Source organism: Balaenoptera musculus, chromosome 17 (genome assembly GCF_009873245.2).
Source record: "Balaenoptera musculus isolate JJ_BM4_2016_0621 chromosome 17, mBalMus1.pri.v3, whole genome shotgun sequence".
Lineage (NCBI taxonomy): Eukaryota > Metazoa > Chordata > Mammalia > Artiodactyla > Balaenopteridae > Balaenoptera > Balaenoptera musculus.
This window is the reverse complement of record NC_045801.1, coordinates 72,981,227-73,000,612: the sequence shown is the minus strand read 5'-3', so window position 1 is coordinate 73,000,612 and position 19,386 is coordinate 72,981,227. Positions and strand designations below refer to the sequence as shown.

The following is a 19,386-nucleotide window of genomic DNA, read 5'->3' as shown; positions in this document are numbered from 1 at the left end:
CTGAAAGCCATCTGCTCTGTTGTTTACAAACTCGCTTCGATACTTCAGAGGCAGTGGTGGGCGACGTGTCTAAACTTCCCAAGCTGCACTAGGTAGACTCCATGAAGTGTGCCCGGGCCGGGCTGAGCTCCGGCCCTCTCTGTGCAGGGGGGGGTGGTTGCCAGGCAGGCCTGCTGGAAGCTAGCAGAAAGCACCACACAGAGGTGATTATGTGCCACCATCTGTCACGCTTCAAGCCTACCATACAGCATGGCTAATCAGCCTTGGCAGGATGATGGATGAACAGCCGCAGCTGCCAGAAGCCACTGTTGGCAAACAGTCCTGAAGTTAAGAACTTCTCCCCCCCTCTGTCTTCCTCTCCAGGGTCCTGCTGCGTGTCCGCATGCTGTACTACCTGAGACAAGAAGTGATAGGAGACCAGGCGGAGAAGATCCTAGAGGGCGCCGACTCAAGGTTGGTATGAGCCCACGTTCACCCCGTTCCCCTCGGCGATGATCCGGGCGGTCGGAGCGCGCCTCGAACCTCCGTCAACCATCGGTGGCGCCTCTCCCTTTTTGCGTCTCGAGAGCAGTTGTTTGCCCTACCAGCCTGGGGACGTGATGAGAATCGGGAAAAGCCTGTTCGTATGTATGTGTGGACGTACGAAAAGGTGTGAACTAAATGACCGGTGTTCTGAGCTGACCTTTAGAATGGGGCCCTGCGTGGTAAAGTTCACCTCTGGTCCTGGTAGGACGCGGCCGACTTCTGCCCTTTTAACCTTTGCTCACGCCGCCCCCAGCCCCACCCCACCCCACGATGCTCAGGTGCTTGTGGGAAGGGGGCGCGGGCTGTGTTCGTCCCTTGGCATTCTTTTTTAATACTGGGATTTGTTTTAAATATCACGTAAACGGTTGTCTTTGTAGTGAAGCTGATGTGTGGATACCTGAGCCTTTCCACGCGGAAGTCCCCACAGATTGGTGGGATAAGGAAGCTGATAAGTCCCTCCTGATTGGAGTGTTCAAGCACGGTAAGGGGCGTCTCTGTTGGACCACATCTTGACCGTGTGGCTTTGTCTTTATTTAGAGCTCTTTGCATTCTCTTTCCAAAGTCATAATATTAATGAGGATAGTTCCAAAGGACTCTTGGCGTCTACCATTTCCTGTACTAAAAATCTAATATGAACTGTAAATATCAGATGCTGTTTTTGAATGTTTGTTGAGTATTTGAGAAGAAAACATTTCTTTCTTGGCTGTAAATAAAACCCAAGCCATATTTGTTTTAATAATAGCCAAGTTGTCCTATAGCTCTCCCTAAACTTTGCTTCCAGCATGGCTCCCCTTGCGAGCTCTGCCAGCCCGTGTCAAAGTGGACGGTGGGCTTAACCTCTGCTATTAATCTGTACAAGTGCCTCCTGGGCTTTGTTCCAAGCAATATTTCACAAATGTCAGTGCCGAGAACTCGTGGCTCCCCTGAGTGGGATGCAGCCTTGTTAACTTTGAAAGGCTGGGGATGCAGAACTGGCATGATGTATACAGTGAACGATTCCTGATTATAATCCCGAGTCTCTGGAGGTCGTGGAGGTATTCTCAGCAGCCCAGCCTGACTAAAGGGGAGAATGATGGCTTATAAAACCTTTCATGATTACAGTTTGGCTTGCGGCTCTACAGCAGTTAGGAGCGGGGTGTGGTAGTAACACATCCTAATTGAATTGTGCTGTTCTGCCTCCGTACCACAGCCGTGTTCTGTGAGCGCAGCCTAAAAATCATCTTCCCGCAGTGCATTGTTGGGATCTGCCACCTTCCATCTAGTCAGCTTGGGCAGTCAGAAAGCAAGCTGCAGTCTGAAAACCATAGAGGGAACAGTGCCATCTTACTGACACGCATCATCCTAAACCTAATAAGACAGGTTCGCTGGCCTGACGTAGACAGGGATGTTTCAGCCGGCGGTGCATGTTCCTGCAGGACTGAAGCTGTTCCCAGGGAGGGTGGGGTGGACCACTGCAGAGGTCACAGAAGAACATTACGAAGCCTTTTAATGCCAAGCAAAATTAGATCTTGGGGACAGTAGGGTCAGACATCTTCCCAGGCATCTTGCAGTTATTCTGAACCTGTTTTCCGTTAGTATTTGCAGTCATTCTGATAACATCCCTGATGTAACCTGGCCCCCTCCTCCCCCTCCAAATCTGCCCCGGGATAAGTGTTCCATAGAATAGGCTACTACATACAGCCCGGTTCGTTTAAATACAACATAAAATGTCATCTCAATCGAGAGCCACGGGTGAGGCGGCCGTGCTCGTGATTCTGTGAGTGATGGGCTTTCGTTGTTTCCTTGTGTGTCCTCTGTGGGCCGGTGGGACGGCACAGGGTACGAGAAGTACAATTCCATGCGAGCTGACCCCGCGCTGTGCTTCCTGGAACGAGTTGGTATGCCCGATGCCAAGGCCATCGCTGCCGAGCAGAGAGGAACAGACATGCTAGCAGATGGCGGTGACGGGTAAGAAGGACATTTTAAAATTTTAATAAACTTTATGTCAGTGTCACATCTACTGGCAGGGTTCAGTTCTTACACGGCACTGTGCATTACATTGCATCTGATTTGGACTTAAGTGATGTTTACCAGTGTAGTCTGTTTATATATCATAATGACTATTTAAACACAATATATGATCTAGATAATCTGCAACTTGTCTGTCTTTTCCAAATGATGACAACCCCCCGCCCCCCAACACACGCACACACACATACGCGCGCACACACGCGCGCACACACACACACACACACACGCACACACACACACACACACACACACACACACACACCCTGCCCCTCATGGCTGCACGCTTTGAATACCGACAGAGTCGCTTTGGATGTCAGACTCAGAATTCAAAGTAGCATCAGGCGGGTTGTTACTCTCTCCTTCACTCTCTTGCTAATCAGTGTGATTTAAACATTTTTTAAAATTTTATATAGGGGAGAATTTGATAGAGAAGATGAAGACCCAGAATATAAACCAACCAGAACGCCGTTCAAGGATGAAATAGATGTAAGAACTTGAGTACATGGACTTTTACGGCACCAGTAAAATATTATATGCTCATATAAGACTTGTTAAACTTTATAGATAATGGCCTTTCCTTTAAAAGATAAAAGCAAAATAAAACCCCAAATTAAAATAATTTCTCTTTCTCGCTTTGCTTTTGAGGAATTTGCAAATTCTCCTCCAGAAGATAAGGAAGAACCCATGGAAATACGCGGCCCAGGTATGACTCCCTGAAAGCCGGGGGGAGCAGGGCTGAAGAGTGGGGTGCAGGCCTTGCCTTGCGGCTGGACCTGCTGCCGCTTCACCACGGCGGTGTCTTCAAGTGCCGCTTCATCTGTGCTGACTCATCTCTTTTGTGAAGGATTCTAATGCCTGTTTATTCTCGGTTTTTCATTCTGTTGAATTTCTTTGATAAAATAACTATTTTTTGGATTAAGATAATTTACATATTTATGTTTCAAATCAGGTAGTGAAAACTTCTAAGCATCTTTAGAAATACAGCTCTTAAAAACAGGGCATTTGTTAAGTATCTGAAATACTGCCAGTTTATTGAGACACTACTACCCTTTTTTCCTAATGTAAGATCATTAGCTAACAATTATGTGATTGTTTTTTACGTTCAAGATTATCACATTACAGGAGAGCACCCTTATCCTGTAGTTTGCGGCACAGAGTATGTTTCTTTATGTAGGACTGACGTATGACCTTGGGTTTTTTACCCCTAAGGAGCTGAGAAAGAAATGGTTTACAAGTTCCACACTAACATCACTCCTTATTTGTATTTTAAAAACGAGAGCACTACGATGCCCTTTCCCACGCTGCCATTTGAACGTTAGCGAGTCATCTCGTTTTGCTGGGAAACCCCGTGTATGGCGAGGTTATGGCTACACGTTCAGACACCTTCTCTTCGATTCCCCAGGCAAGCACAGCGAGGGCAGCGCTGAGTTAGGCCAGCTCTACTGGCCCAATACCTCGACCCTGACCACCCGTCTGCGCAGGCTCATTACCGCCTATCAGCGCAGCTATAAAAGGCAGCAGATGAGGCAGGAGGCCCTGATGAAGACCGACCGGCGGAGACGGCGGCCCCGGGAGGAAGTGCGGGCCCTGGAAGCTGAAAGGGAGGCTATCATATCGGAGAAACGGCAGAAGTGAGTTTCCGAGGGTTTACCGTCGCCTGGTACCCTGCCCTCTCCTCCGCTCTTCTCCACCCGCGGGAGGCAGGCATCGCAGGCAAGATAACCGCCGTCAAAGCGGCCCCCCCAGAAAGAGACAAGCCCTGTGAATTAAGTTCAGGGCAAACGAGAAAAAGCAGTAATAAACGTGAAGCCTTTTTACGCAGCCCGAGTCCGGCTAACGTCTCCTTTCTGACAGGTGGACGAGACGGGAAGAGGCGGACTTCTACCGCGTGGTGTCCACGTTTGGGGTTATTTTTGACCCGGCGAAACAGCAGTTCGACTGGAACCAATTCCGAGCCTTTGCCAGGCTTGACAAGAAGTCCGATGAGAGTCTGGAGAAGTACTTCAGCTGCTTCGTGGCCATGTGCCGGCGGGTGTGTCGCGTGCCCGCCAAGCCAGATGGCGGTAGGTTCGCCGGGCACGGAACAGCGGGGCGGGGGCGGGGCGGGCGCCCTCGGGTGACACGCGCTCCCCCTGCCGCAGAGCCGCCCGACCTGCCCTCGGCGATCGAGCCCATCACGGAGGAGCGCGCCTCGCGCACCCTGTACCGCATCGAGCTGCTGCGGAAGATCCGCGAGCAGGTGCTGCGCCACCCGCAGCTGGCCGAGCGGCTCCGGCTCTGCCAGCCCAGCCTGGACCTGCCCGAGTGGTGGGAGTGCGGCAGGCACGACCGGGACCTGCTGGTGGGCGCCGCCAAGCACGGGGTCAGCCGCACGGACTACCACATCCTCAACGACCCCGAGCTCTCCTTCCTGGACGCGCACAAAACCTTCGCCCAGACTCGAGGGGCGGCCGGCGCCCCGGCCCTGAGCGCGCTGGCCCTGGGCTTTGGCCAGACGCCCGCCGCCGCCGCCGCCGCCCCCGCCGCCGCCCCGGGCCAGGAGGAGAAGGCGGGAGGGGCCGAGGCCAAGGCCGGGGAGGCGGGGGAGGCCGAGGAGAAGGAGGAGGAGGAGGAGGCCGAGGGCGGCGGGAAGGACCGGAAGCAGGACCGCGAGGCCGAGCCCGGCGCCGGGAAGAGCGAGCCGAGAGGGGTGGAGGTCGGTGCGGACACGGGGCCCAAGTCCATTTCAGAAAAGGGTTCCGAGGAGGACGAAGAGGAAAAGCTGGAGGACGATGACAAGTCGGAAGAGTCTTCCCAGCCCGAAGGTAACTCCTGGCCCTTCCGGCCTCTCCTGACCCCATCCCCGCAGGTGTCTTCCTGGTCTTCCTGTCATGTGACCAGTGCTCTTTTTTTTGGGGGGGTCGTTTTAAAGGTGATGAGTGTACATTTCCTTCTGTGAAGGAATAGTGTCAGGTTATGCCTAGATGTACGTTTTGCTCTGATACAATGTGTAAGTATGCTATTTCGAACGACTTAACTTCCCAGGAGGGTTTTACAGACACTAACAATTTTAAAACAAATGATGCTTAATTTTTCATTCCGAAGTAAAGGGTGGGAGTAGAATCTGGGAAGAACCAGTTCTCTTCCTGAGTCCCAGGTAGGTTGCCGTACCTGCCACGAAGGAAAAATGAAGTGCCGCCTTGTACTTTTCTGCCGGAGCTGCGGCTCGGAACTGTGGCCAACGCAATAGACCTTTTCCTGGTGGAGGAACAGAAGCCCTGCCGGCTCAGAGGCTTGGCTGTCATTCAGCCTCCTGCGAGACTTGTTCGCAGGATGCCTGACGACTAGTGACGTAACGTCCCTAAGCCTCTACTTCCTCATCTGTAAAACAGGAATAACACCATCTATGTGAAACGGCCCTTGCAAGCTTTAAGCAACAAGATTTGTAACATGCCTAATACCACTGTAGCCGTAGTAGGTACTCGATAAAATGGAGCTCATCAGCATTCAGATATTAAATCATGTCTTTTCTACAGTCCCTTTTCAGCGATATGCTAGTTGTGAGTGATGCACATTAACTCATTTCTCAGCAGGAACTGTCTCGAGAGGGAAGAATTTTGATGAAGAGAGCAATGCTTCCATGAGCACTGCTAGGGATGAGACCCGAGACGGATTCTACATGGAGGATGGAGATCCGTCCGTAGCTCAGCTCCTTCATGAAAGAACGTTTGCCTTCTCATTTTGGCCTAAGGTTGGTGGGGTTTTGTTGTTGCTGTTGTTTTGGTGACCAAAAAAGAATAGGGTGGAGGAAATCAGTCTAGCTTTGATTTTTCAACTAATTTTAAGGTAAACTCTGACACAGTGTATGAAGATTGTAGATTTTTCTTGTATTTTTAAAAGAATGATCTGGGGAAGCCCAAAGAAAAAATTCTGTGGAATACTTTTTAAATAGGATAGGAAAGGTGCCAGGAAGCAAAGCGAATAAGAAAAAAGAACTGTTTATAAGGATCTTTGGTTCCTCGCGGTTTTTTAGATTATTTGTCTAGTACAGTCTGTGGATTATTGTTTCAAAAGACTCACCCATCTGACAAAATAAAATGTGTGAATCTTTTTTAAAAAGAATTTTTTGTTGTGGTAAAAAACACATACCATGAAATTTACAATCTTGACTGTTTTTAAGTGTGTAGTTGCGTGGAGTTAAATATTTTCAGGTTGTTGTAAAAGAGACCCCCAGGACTTTATCTTGCAAGACTGAAACTCCTTTCCTGTAGATCAACTCCCCTGCCCCACTGCCCCTAGACAACTACTATTCTACTTTGTTTCTGTGAACTTGACCACTTTAGCTTAGATAGCTCATATAAGTGGAATCATACAGTACTAGTTCTTTTGTGACTGGCTTATTTCACTTAGTGTAATGTCCTCAAGGTCCCTCTGTGTCAAAGCATGTAACAGGATTTCCTTCTGCTTTAAGGCTGAATAATATTCTATCGTGTGTATATACCACATTTTCTTTATCCATTCATCCATCATTGGGACATTTGGGTACCTTCCTCCTCTTGGCTTACTATGGTGCTACTGTAAATGTGAATGTACTAATATCTCTTTGAGACCCTGCTTTCGTTTCTTTTGGAAACATACCCCATAAGTAGTATTGCTGGATCATGTGATGGTTCTATTTTTAATTTTGGGGGGAACATCTGTACTGTTTTCCATAGCCATTGTACCATTTTGTAATCCCGACAACAATGCCCGAGGGAACCTGTGTGGTCTTTAAAACTGTGTGTTTTGGTTTTTTTTTTAAATCCTGAAGCAGAACTTTCAGATTTAAGACAACTTCATACATTTGGAACCCTGTAATCTTCTGAACTGGGGAGAGGGTGGGCGTTGACCCATTTGCTCGAATACATTATGAGATAATTCCAAATGTAGTTATCTATAACCAAAAGCAAAGTAGAAATTACTTTTTTGGCTAACTGGCATAATTTTATAATGAATTCCTATGTAATTTGGGTCTGTTTCTCAGGGTGGGGAGATAATCATCCTAATCACCCTAACAGCGCTGTCTGGTTTAAAACAAACAACACAAAAAAGGCTTCCGACGACTCATCCCCAGGCTGCTCTCCCACAGTGTTAGTTGTGAAAGAAACAATGTGAAATTTTTAACTGAAGAGTATACTATCGGAGACATTTTTTTTTCCTCTGTATGCTCCCTTATTTCCTCCGTTTTGCTAGTCTCCCTTATTGAGTTGAGAAGGCAGCTTCCCAGGTAAGCCGAAAGGTCTATAGTAGCAGGCTTTTAATCTATGGAAACTGGGTCTAAGAGCTGTAATTAGAAATTTTTAAAGTATACGCTTCAATGAAACTCGAAGTGATAATAGGTGGGAGACGCAAATTGACACTCATTAGGTGTTCCTAGGTTGGTGCCCATTCGTAATGCTGAACTTTATTAATAGTGACGCTAATGATGTCCCACTTCCTGGGACAGGCTGCGGTCCAGCCTGGGGACTGAAGCAGCAGAGCGTCGAGAAGCTGACTGCAGGCTTCCATTGTCACCTGCTGACGTGCACCAACAATCTTTAGCCTACACAACAGTTACTTGTAAAAACATGGGGACATCTTAGAGGTGGTGGTTATGTAACGTTCTCTCGTTTATGTGATTCATTCTTCGTAATTGAAAAATGCTGAGTCTTATGTGTTGCGGCCACCTTCAGACCTCACACCAGAGTAAAGTGGTTCTGGTGGGTGTGGTTTATTTCCATGCTTGTTTGCTTTTTGTTTACTTTTGCTTTTCGCCCGCCCCGTCTGCTTTTAAGCCTTTTCTGCTCTTCAGTGTCTCAGTGGATGTATTTATCTCGTAATTTTCACCAGGTCTTTGTTACAGTTTCGTGTGACTTTTCTTCTCCCTCCAGGATCGAGTAATGATAAACCGATTAGACAACATCTGTGAAGCAGTGTTGAAAGGCAAATGGCCGGTAAATAGGCGCCAGATGTTTGATTTCCAGGGCCTCATCCCCGGCTACACGCCCCCCACCGCCGACAGTCCCCTGCAGAAGAGGAGCCTGGCCGAGCTCTCCATGGTGGGCCAGGCGAGCATCAGCGGCAGCGAGGACCTCACCACTTCCCCGCAGTTGTCCAAGGTCAGTTAGGGCGCTTTGCTGGTGCCGCTTAAAGATGAGCTCCCTTGACTCAGTGTGGAAGCTCGTGGTCACTGGTCCTGCTGAGCAATGAGAAGGCTGCTGTCTCCTCAGCTCCGTTCAGCAGCCTCGGATGTTTAATTCCTTAAGCTTCTCGTGCCTGGTGTCCGCGAGCCAGCCCGTGCAGCAGGTGCGGTTTTGGCTCACTCTTGTGTTGGGATTTCTCAACAGGAAGACGCCCTCAACCTCTCCGTCCCTCGCCAGCGGAGGAGGAGGAGGAGAAAGATCGAAATCGAGGCCGAAAGAGCTGCCAAGCGGCGAAACCTCATGGAGATGGTTGCCCAGCTGCGGGAGAATCAGGTGGTCTCGGAAAACGGACAAGAGAAAGTTGTCGATTTATCAAAGGCCTCGAGAGAGGCAGCAAGCTCTACCTCAAGTTTTTCATCTCTGACTTCAAAGTTTATCTTGCCTAATGTCTCGGCGCCCATGTCTGATGCCTTTAAGACCCAGATGGAGCTGCTCCAGGCGGGCCTGTCCCGCACGCCCGCCAGGCATCTGCTCAACGGCTCCCTCGCGGACGGAGAGCCTCCCGTGAAGAGGAGGCGGGGAAGGAGGAAAAACGTGGAGGGCCTCGACCTGCTGTTCATGAGCCACAAACGGACGTCATTGAGTGCAGTAAGTCCAGGGCTGGCTCCCCCCGCGTGCCCGCGCTGGCAGCCCGGGTCCCGGCTCTGCTGCCCACTCCGGGGCGCGAAAGCCGGCCCCTTCCGCTAAAGGAGGAGTCGCGACGGACAGAGTCGTGGTTCTGAGCCGGAAAACTGTGTTGAGCGTTGACGCAGATCACTCGGCCTGAACCATGGGTAGCTTGAGGATTTACTCTTCCCAAGATCCTAATATATTGATCACTCTCGGAAGACTAGCCCAAAACAAAAACATGTTCTTCTGAGCCTGTGATCGTTACCTCTGAACCCTCGAGGTGGAAAAAGCTTCTGCTCTTAAAAGTATCCATCTGTTTGGGGCCTGGCGTTTATTAGATTTGTTCAGTTTCAGACTTAAGATTTGTGTTCGCATGCAAAGCTAGCGATTGCAAATCCTCTTGCCTCCGGAAGCAGATATTTTAAAAATCTCAACTGAATTGAGGTCTGTGCTAGTTTAGGTTTGCAAGAAATATGTGTGTCAGTGGATTTTGTCATTTTCTTCTTCAATTCAAAGGAAATGAGTGCAGTGTAATCAAAATAACTCTCTTCCTTAATCCGCTTCAACCACTCACCTAAAAAAGTGCCGCCCAACTAACGATGAGGTTTTACCCCAGAGAACCTGATTACACGAAGTCTTTTTAAAGCACTAAAATTGGTACAAGATACTGTAAGCCTTTGGATGTGAAACCCAAATCAGCACAGAGGTGCTGGAGCTCATGCCCAAGGAGATGGGATGCCCGCGGCAGGCCCATCCCCTGGGCGGCGGGACACAGTTTGGGAAACACCGAGGGGAGACGTTTGTTTCAATATGTTTTTCCTTACTTCATTCCTATTATTATTTCCCCATTTTTTACTTCTTGAATTTAGAGGAAACTTAATAAAAGAGTAGGGAAGGCGTGGTCAAGTTAGAGTCTCGAAGTGACAAAATAGCCTTCACTGAAACTTGCCCCCTAGTGGGGTCTGATTAAACCAGAAGCATCCGGGTGGTTAAAAGGTAATTTTCAAAACTCATTACGAATGTACCAGTGGTAGTAATGGTCATTTTTGTTGATCATCTGACTGCTTCTAGAATCTTGAAAAATACACCTCACAATGGATCAGCTGTGATTGTTTTTTCCCTAAGTTAAAACGCCATTTCTAGGTGTGTGGTCCCCAAAGTGGCATCGCCAGCCATTAGCTTCCTGCTGGGAACCACCGTGATGCTTTGATAGGTTTTGTTCACTGAACAAACATCAACAAATTGGGAGTTTCTGCAGCTCACACACGGCTTCATTTACTGTCTTTCAATTTGAATCTCACGTTTGTCTGTGGACCCAGCGTCAGGGGTTAACAGTCAGTGCGACCAAGTGCTGTTTCCTATTGTAGTTGTACACCCTGTATTAAACTTATGGCTGACTTTATTCATTCACATATTTTAAGCTGTCCCTAGGAATTTATTGTTTTTTTCCCTAAAGTCATATTTAGCAACCTGGCTCAAAACTCCTAACAGATGTTAAGAGAATGTATTTTTATCTTTATTTTTTTAATTTTTTTTTTAACTCCTATCTGTTGGAATTTGGGAATTCCTCATTTGGTATTATAGAGGGTTATGTGCGTGCACATAAAATACAAGGAGAATGCTGATTGGTCTGTAAATAAACTGAGTAGTGAAGAGGTATAGAGGTCGGCAAGGTTACTTGTGTGGAACAAGACAGATACCAAAATCTTGTGTTGTGTTAGCATTCAAACTGGAGACCACTGTGCAGCCGTGAAAAGTAAGTAAGTTGTGAGAGCCAACCCCGCCCTGTGCCAGGCACGGGGATGCGAAGAATAAAGGCCCAACGGGTGCTTGCACCAGAGAACTCAGTGTAGAAGATGGGTGACAGATAAATAACAACATATCACTGTTTTGAGAAGTCCCTGGGGTACTTTGAAAACCCAAAGGAAGCATGGGACTGGAGGAGGAGGATATGGGGAGAAACATATGGGGAAGTTTCCCTGGAGTTGGTCATACCTCGGTGAAATTTTGAAGGTTGTATGGGGGTAAGTCATTTGAAAAGAGGGGGCGGGGAGAGCATGTGTAAAGGGACTGAGGCCAGAGAGAGCCTATCATGTCTGGTGAACTGAAAGTTACTGGCCAGGGAATTTGGTGAGGAGGCAGCTTCAGCAGAGATGACCTTGGCGACAAGGTAGGATGCAGATCACAGAGGGCTGTGATTGCTATGCTAAAGAACTTGGATTTTATCCTGAAAGTGATGCAGATTCAGCTATCAGAGTAGCTTAAACAGGGGAGTGGTGTAACATGATTTTTGAGCAGAGTGGAGGTTGGATTAAAGAAGGGTGGAACTAGAATCAGGTAGACCGTTTAGGAGTAATGCAGTGATACGGGTGGTCAGTGACGGAGACCTGAGCCAAAGCGGGAACAGTAGGGAAGGACAGATGGGCCTCACTGAAGATGTCTGCAGGTTGAAATAACAGAGTTTGAGGACGAGTGGCTGGGCGATGGTAGAGTCTCAACTCCAACTCAACTTCAGTTAGAGTTGATCTTCCCAGTGTTGCCACACACGCCTAATATGAACTATTGTACTACCGACAAAAGTGTACTGACCACAGAGTGCCAAAAAGCTAGGTATAAACTGGCTTTTGGAACATTCCTTTAATTATAATTTCTTGAATGATGCTATCCAGGGATCCCCAAAAGAGATTGAGAGGCTACCTTTCATGCATATCGGGTTCAGACTCCACTGCCTGTGTCATGCCCCTAGTGGCTTGCCTAAGATCTCAAACGTGGAGCGGTGATGGACTGTCAGTTTTCTATCCCATCACTAATTCTACAATGTGAAGAATGATACGCGTTCCATCTTCTCATTGAATAGCTGTTCCCAAACTGCCATTGTTTCAAGTAACTTTCTTCCCCTTTATGAGCAGAGATCCATTATGCTAGGCTAGCGTCTCCTCGGGCTAGGATGTTGTCAGGATCTCTCTCTTCATGTGAGAATTCCGACCATTGTCAACTTTCTGCAGGAGGATGCTGAGGTGACCAAAGCTTTTGAAGAAGATATAGAGACCCCACCTACAAGAAACATTCCTTCTCCTGGACAGCTGGACCCAGACACGCGGATCCCTGTTATAAATCTCGAAGATGGGACTAGGCTGGTGGGGGAAGAAGCCCCTAAAAATAAGGACTTAGTTGAATGGCTGAAGCTGCATCCCGCTTACACTGTTGATATGCCAAGTTACGTACCAGTGAGTATCACGGAGTGTGGAGTTGGGAGGGTTCTTGCTCAGTCAGTCCATTTCCTTCTCCCACGCGACGGAGAAATCCCTGGTCCCTCTGCCTTTCGCTTGACTGTCTCGTCATCTCGGACGTTTCCCAGCTTTTGTCACTGTATATTCTATGTTAGAGAAACTAGCTTCAGGGCTGTCCTACGTGAAGGGCAGCCTTGTAGTTATTTGAAGACACCTAGTATGCATTTCCTTTTTCCTTCTCCCACCAAATAGATGTGATTTTTTTTCTGTTACTCTTCACATGGTGTGGTTTCCAGGGGGGTCTCGTTATTGGGAAAACACTCCCCAACGTGCTCTAATTGGCCTCTGGATTGAGTCTGCCCAGCACAGAATATTAGGAAGCTGTTACTGCAGAGATCTGAGCCCCTAACACAGCCCAAGACTTTATTAGCTTCTTTCTTAAACAACTAACACTCGTGCCATTTATTAAACATGAGACAGGATCTCCAGATGATTTGTCCCTTAAACTGCTTGCTAGCTAGTTGTGCACATGTTTTACGCCCTATAACTTATGTGATTGAATTTTAAAAACTTAAGTGTTTACATTTTATCTTGTTGAGTTCCTGCCACTCAGAATGCACCCTCCTGCAAAGGCTCTTTTATCCCTTGGGTTGTTTCTTCTCATGTACAGTCGCATGTCGTAGATGTGAGATCACCTCTGTATCCACTCAAGTCTCTGAGTAGAGATTAGCAGAGGTACCAGACATAGTTTCCTTTTCAAATACCATGACTTGGTTAAACATTTGAAGAAAAGATTTTAAGCAAGTTATTGAGAGATAAAAGGAAAACCGTATTCTCCGCTTCTAAGTTTGTTCCTTAAGTAAAGGAAAAAGAGAATAGTCTTTCCTTTCAAAGGAAACTATGGTTTCTAGTAATTAAAATGATTCTTGAAACTTCCATAGTAATTGAAAATGGCTTGACTGTTCTGTTTGTCATTTATATAGGAAAGAATAAGTACTAAGTACAATTTTATTAAATATGTTGTTTTTGTTTTTTTGCAGAAGAATGCAGATGTGCTGTTTTCCTCATTTCAGAAACCGAAACAGAAACGACACAGATGTCGAAACCCTAATAAATTGGATATAAACACTTTGACAGGAGAAGAAAGGGTGCCTGTTGTCAATAAACGAAATGGGAAGAAGGTAAACATTGGGAAAGGGAATTGATCTCTATGTGATTTCTTTTCCCAGAAAGAAGTGTTTTATTCTGACATCTTTTATAGGGGAAAAGAATCATGTTTCTTCCAGAATACATGTATATTTATATGATCTGTGTATGTATATGTGTAGATATACAGATGGGAGGGGGAGAGGGAAGAATTTGTCTGTTTCTAAATCATTTTCCGAATGCCTCTCCCTAGATGGGTGGAGCTATGGCGCCTCCGATGAAGGATCTACCCCGGTGGCTGGAAGAAAACCCCGAGTTTGCAGTTGCCCCAGACTGGACCGATATAGTCAAGCAGTCTGTAAGTACAGACTCTGCCTTTCTGTCCAGAAAGGTATCTGTACAAAACTGTTTTCCTGAATTTTTCTTTATTTTCTGTGGGCCATTAATTATTCAATGATAACTTATTCTTGGCTTAAAAGAGTTGACATAATGCATCATTTTCATACATCATTAATACATCATCATTCCTTGTATCAATATGTCATTAATCCACCAAAGTGGATTAATTTGACAGCTCTGATTTAAAGGGATTGTATAGAAATATACATTCACAGTCTTAGAGGCAGACTTGCTCCAGGGAGGAATGCCCCAGGTAAACCTGGTTAACAGCATCTGTGGAATGGAATTTATGGTGGTTGAGATCCTTAAGATTAACTGTGATTTCTGATTTTAAAATAAATGAAAAAATACAGCAGTTCTGCCTAAGCATTAATTTCACTATTTCTTTTTAAAATTAATTTGTTTAAAAGTCTTGATTTCTTTTTGTTTGTCTGTTTAAAGTATACAGTAAAAGTGCTTATTTTTCTTTTGGTACACAGTTCTATCAGTCTTCACACATGGATGGTTTCTTGAACGGCCACCATAATCAGAATACAGACAGTTCTGTGACTCGCCCAAATTCCTTTGTATTATTCTCTGTCCCCACCCCTAGCCCAGGGCAACCGCTCACTGATCTGTTCTCCATCCCTAGAGCTTTGTCTTTTTGAGGATGTCGCCTAAACAGAAGCATAAATTACGTACCCTTTTTGAGACGGCTTCCTTCGCTCATCATATTGAGATTCACCCAAGTGGTTCCATGTGTCACAAGTTTCGCTGCCGATCTGGCTTCTGTGTGTGGATGTACCCCTGGGTGTTGTTACCCATCACCCATGGAAGGACACCTGGGCTGTTTTCAGACTTTGACAATTATGAGTAGAACTGCTATAAACATTCATGTACAGGTTTTTGTGTGAACGTGAGTTTTTGTTTCTCCAGGGTAGATCCTAAAATATAACTTTAATTAAATTTTCCATAGTTTTCAACTTCCTTCTGGTGTGCTATTTCTCGAGTTAGCTATGGATGCAGATATCTTGACATTTACCTCACCGATAGAGCAGCCTTTAACATTTTTTTTCTGCAATTCAGCATAATTCCGTGAGCTATGTAATGCTAAAAACGAGAAGTTTTGCTTTCTGAGGTCTGATCCTTGAGCTTTTAGAATGGAAATATTGCTTGTGTACTTCCATTCCGAGTGTCAGTGTTCAGTCCATCACAAAGGCCCGCGTGGAAATGAGGTTTTCTTCCGCAGCTTTGATAGCCCCTGTTTGCCCCTTCTTTCCTTTCAGGGTTTCGTTCCTGAGTCGATGTTTGACCGTCTTCTCACTGGACCCGTGGTGCGGGGAGAGGGGGCGAGCCGGCGGGGACGGAGGCCCAAAAGTGAAATCGCTCGCGCCGCTGCCGCGGCCGCGGCCGTGGCCTCCACGTCGGGCATCAACCCCCTGTTGGTGAACAGCCTGTTCGCTGGGATGGACCTGACGAGCCTGCAGAGCCTCCAGAACCTCCAGTCTCTGCAGCTGGCCGGCCTCATGGGCTTCCCTCCGGGACTGGCCACGGCCACGGCCGCTGCCGCCGCCGCCGGAGGCGACGCCAAGAACCCGGCCGCCGTGCTGCCCCTGGTGCTGCCGGGCGTGGCCGGCCTGCCCAGCATGTTCGGGCTGGGCGGGCTGCTCAACACCCCGCTGTCGGCCGCCGCCGCCGCTGCCGCCGCCGCCGCCGGCAACACGGCGGCCGCGGCCGGACCCGCGGAGCCGGAAGACGGCGCGTGCAAAGCGGAGGAGAAGGGCAACGAGAACGAGGACGAGAACAAGGACTCGGAGAAAAGCACAGACGCCGTTCCGGGCCCGGACTCCGCGAATGGCTCTGTTGGTGCTGCTACTGCCCCGGCCGGCCTGCCCTCCAGCCCGCTCGCCTTCAACCCCTTCCTGCTGTCCACCATGGCCCCGGGCCTCTTCTACCCGTCCATGTTTCTACCTCCGGGACTGGGGGGATTGACGCTGCCGGGCTTCCCCGCCTTGGCGGGGCTGCAGAACGCCGTGGGCTCCGGCGACGACAAGGCTCCCGACAAGGCCGAGGGGGGCGCCTTTCCGGAAGAGGAGACCCTCGAGGGCAGCGACGCCGAGGAGAGCCTGGACAAGACGGCGGAGTCCTCAGTCTTAGAAGACGAGATAGCACAGGGCGAAGAGCTAGACTCACTCGACGGGGGGGACGAAATAGAAAACAATGAAAATGATGGATAACCAGTACCAGTTCCAGTTAAAGTGTTTAAAACTTTTGACAAGTGGTAGTCCTACTGTTTACACTCACAGTTAATGTTCATACCTAGTTTTATAAGCTGTTCTGTAACATAGTGTAGCAAAAGAAAAAAAAAAGTCCAAGTCATGTTATACAGGTGTGTCAAAAGGTATCTTGGTCATTAAGTATTGTGCAGTGCATTATTTATTATCCCTAGGAGAGATGAAATTTGAGAGATGATCATGTCTTTTTAAGGAAACTTACATAATGCTCTGCTTTTTTGTTTTTTTTTTTCCCTTTCCTTTTCTTTTGGTACCATTGGTATTATAATAAAGAGCAATTTGTAACCAAGTGGCACGAATGGAAGGAAGTGCTGCTCAAAGGAAGTATGAAGTTATATATTTAATTTTTTAATTTTAATTTTTTTGCTGTGAAGGTCAAGATGAAATTTACCATACATATCATCCTTGCTCATTTGTTTCCCTTTTTGACTACACGGGGGGTTCCCACACTTGCGCATCACACACATCCATACACTCTGACAATCTCCACCTTAGTGTGAACGTCTCTGTCCCGAGGCGCAGCAATAATAAGGCAGCTGTTGAATGTGAAGGGTCCCTTTGGAAATTAACCTACTGGGAGGGTTCTTGCCAGACAGAACTGCAGTTCCATTGTCTCGTGGTCTTGTAATGCACTGGTATAAACAAAATAAATAGATGAATAAATAAAGAGTGAGAGAAGAGAGAATCAGGTACCTTTTTTAAATTAAAGGACTTTGTTACTTTAGCCACAAGCTAAAACAGCATTACCTCAGCTCTAAACTAGCCTTGAAGTTTACAGACATGACTTTGTAAATGTATTGTTTTTCTTTGTTGTGATGTCCTTTTATTTTTTTTCCTTTGAAAACTGCTATCATGTAAGATAAAATGTAAATTGCTGCCAACTGTAGTAATGATGCTTTTAATAAAAGTGACCCATGATATGCAGAGATGTAATTATAGAATGTAGTAGGGTAGGGGAACTGGTTTCACTCTATTTTTTGTATTCGCAATAGATGCAAATACAGCATTCTGGCCTTTGTACAGTTTCTTGATATATCCTCCTATACCAGATTAGCTGTTAGTAATATGCTAAACTGATTGTCTTCCGACTAGACTGGAAGAAAAACCTCACATTACCTTGACATAATTCCACTCCAGATATCTCAACAGAACCACACGCAGAAACCTCCCATTACTCGCTCAAAAGGGCATCCGAGGCTGAGACTACTTAAAAAAACGTGTGCAGCGTCTGATAATGTGGTACACCGAGGAACAAAAGGTCAAAAGAAAAATGAGGCTTTAATAGGCACAATATCTGGGTCATTTATCCTCGGTTAATGGGTAGAAAAACACAATGCCGTGGTGTCAGCAAGGGACGCAAAGGCACTCTGGTGTCCTGAGGACCCGGGCTCGGTGCCAGCGCCACGGAACCCCACGTGGAACGAGCAGCGACCCGCCGCAGCGAGCGCAGGCGAGCGCGAGCATGCGCATGCGCACGCACACGCGCACAGGCAGGCACGCACACGCGCACGTGCAGGTACGCGCACGCACGGGATGGGAGCCGCTGGTTCGTGCCCTCCTTTCTGACCGCTGATGTTTGAGGTAAACTAGAATTTGAGATGCTCTGTTCTCAGGTTGTAATGTCACCTGACCAAACACAAAGCCCCATGTCCCTGCAGTTAAAAAGGAGGGGAAGAGAGGGTGAGGGTGATCTGCGGTGGCTCCCTCCACACCGCCCCCGGGACGCGCCCAACCCGTCCCCCGCCCGACGTGGCACAAGACAGGCAGTCCGGGTTCCTTTTAGATAATGAGGTTCCGTGAATTCGCCTCGCAAGATGAAAATATACCCATGATGATTCTGGAAAAGGAGCTCCGTGAAGCCTCCACCTTAGACGCCCCGTGGTGGCTTCACCGGTCACGTCACCGTGACTCTTCTCTCCTGAAAGGGAGGGCCTGGGTAGTGCGCGGGCAGGAAAGTGCCTTTTGTAAATCAACTATACTTCAATAAAAACAATAATAAATTTAAAAAAAGATTTTTTTAAAAAATAGCTTCTGGAACAGAATTCTTCAAACGTGGAAAATAAGACTAGACTTCCACAAAGTAGAAAGAGCTTAAATATTTAAATAACTGAAAGGCTTTTTAAGCATTAAAATACGACCTTAGGTAGGGAGAATATGTTTCATAAAGTGAGTCTTAAAGGGGCTTCTTCTGAAATTCTTTATAGCGTTGGAAGTTTTCCTACGACCTTCTGTAAATAGAGCACACGATGTGACTGTCCCTGTTAAAGGAAGACGCTGAGAACAATGACGATCTTCAGAGCAGAGGCATCACTTGCTTGTGGCCAGAGGGAACCCTGACATGATAGGTAGGTCAGCAGCTGGCCCTGAGTCATCTGGGATTTACCTGTGAAGGTGGCCTTAAAGTCATGCAAGTTTCCAAACGCAAAAAATGCGGGTTTTTTTTTTTTTTTCTAATGGAATTAATTCTTGACGTGAGATCTCGAATTTGCCTAAGTAAGAAATATTTTAAATTCAGTCTGATCCTTCATAACCGGTGTTCGTCGCGTGCTTGTATAAATTCAGCACTGAGGTGCTCAGTGCTTTCCATGGCGTTGCTATTTCACCGTCACTTCTCTTCTGTGAGGAAAGTGCTGTTTTCCAGGAGGAAACAGAGACTTGGAGACTTTAAGTAACTGGCCAGCAGTAAGTACAGGAGCTGGGTCTGAACGCAGGCAGTCTAACATTGGAGCTTCCTTATAGGTTCCTGAAATACTGCACTCTGGTCTCTGAAGTAAAATAGTTATTTAGTGATGATTTGAAGTGTCTAGGGCTTTTGTATTTTTACGTTTCCCCCCCTTACCCCTCCATAAGGGACCTTAAATCTCAGGTTGGGAATTAAGGGGCAGTCTATACGAGGCAGAACCTGGAAGAGTGTGAGCTCTGACTAGGGAAACTTGAGTCCCAGTTACCTCATTTAAATTTGGATTTATCTTGCTCCATGAATGTTTCTATTTT

General features: G+C 47.1%; 1 protein-coding gene across 1 annotated transcript in view; it reads left to right on the top strand.

Annotated features, from left to right (window-relative positions):
* CHD7 (chromodomain helicase DNA binding protein 7) overlaps window positions 1–17,310 on the top strand; it is a 118,728-nt gene extending 101,418 nt beyond the window's left edge. Inside the window, 15 exon segments of the mRNA XM_036829850.1 lie at window positions 364–453; window positions 903–1,006; window positions 2,343–2,472; window positions 2,949–3,021; window positions 3,181–3,238; window positions 3,938–4,166; window positions 4,390–4,598; window positions 4,677–5,339; window positions 6,105–6,265; window positions 8,424–8,651; window positions 8,880–9,323; window positions 12,350–12,571; window positions 13,615–13,755; window positions 13,974–14,078; window positions 15,385–17,310. Coding sequence (XP_036685745.1) covers window positions 364–453; window positions 903–1,006; window positions 2,343–2,472; window positions 2,949–3,021; window positions 3,181–3,238; window positions 3,938–4,166; window positions 4,390–4,598; window positions 4,677–5,339; window positions 6,105–6,265; window positions 8,424–8,651; window positions 8,880–9,323; window positions 12,350–12,571; window positions 13,615–13,755; window positions 13,974–14,078; window positions 15,385–16,335 — 3,808 coding nt within the window. The 3' untranslated portion in view covers window positions 16,336–17,310.
* Window positions 17,311–19,386: the final 2,076 nt, after the last annotated feature.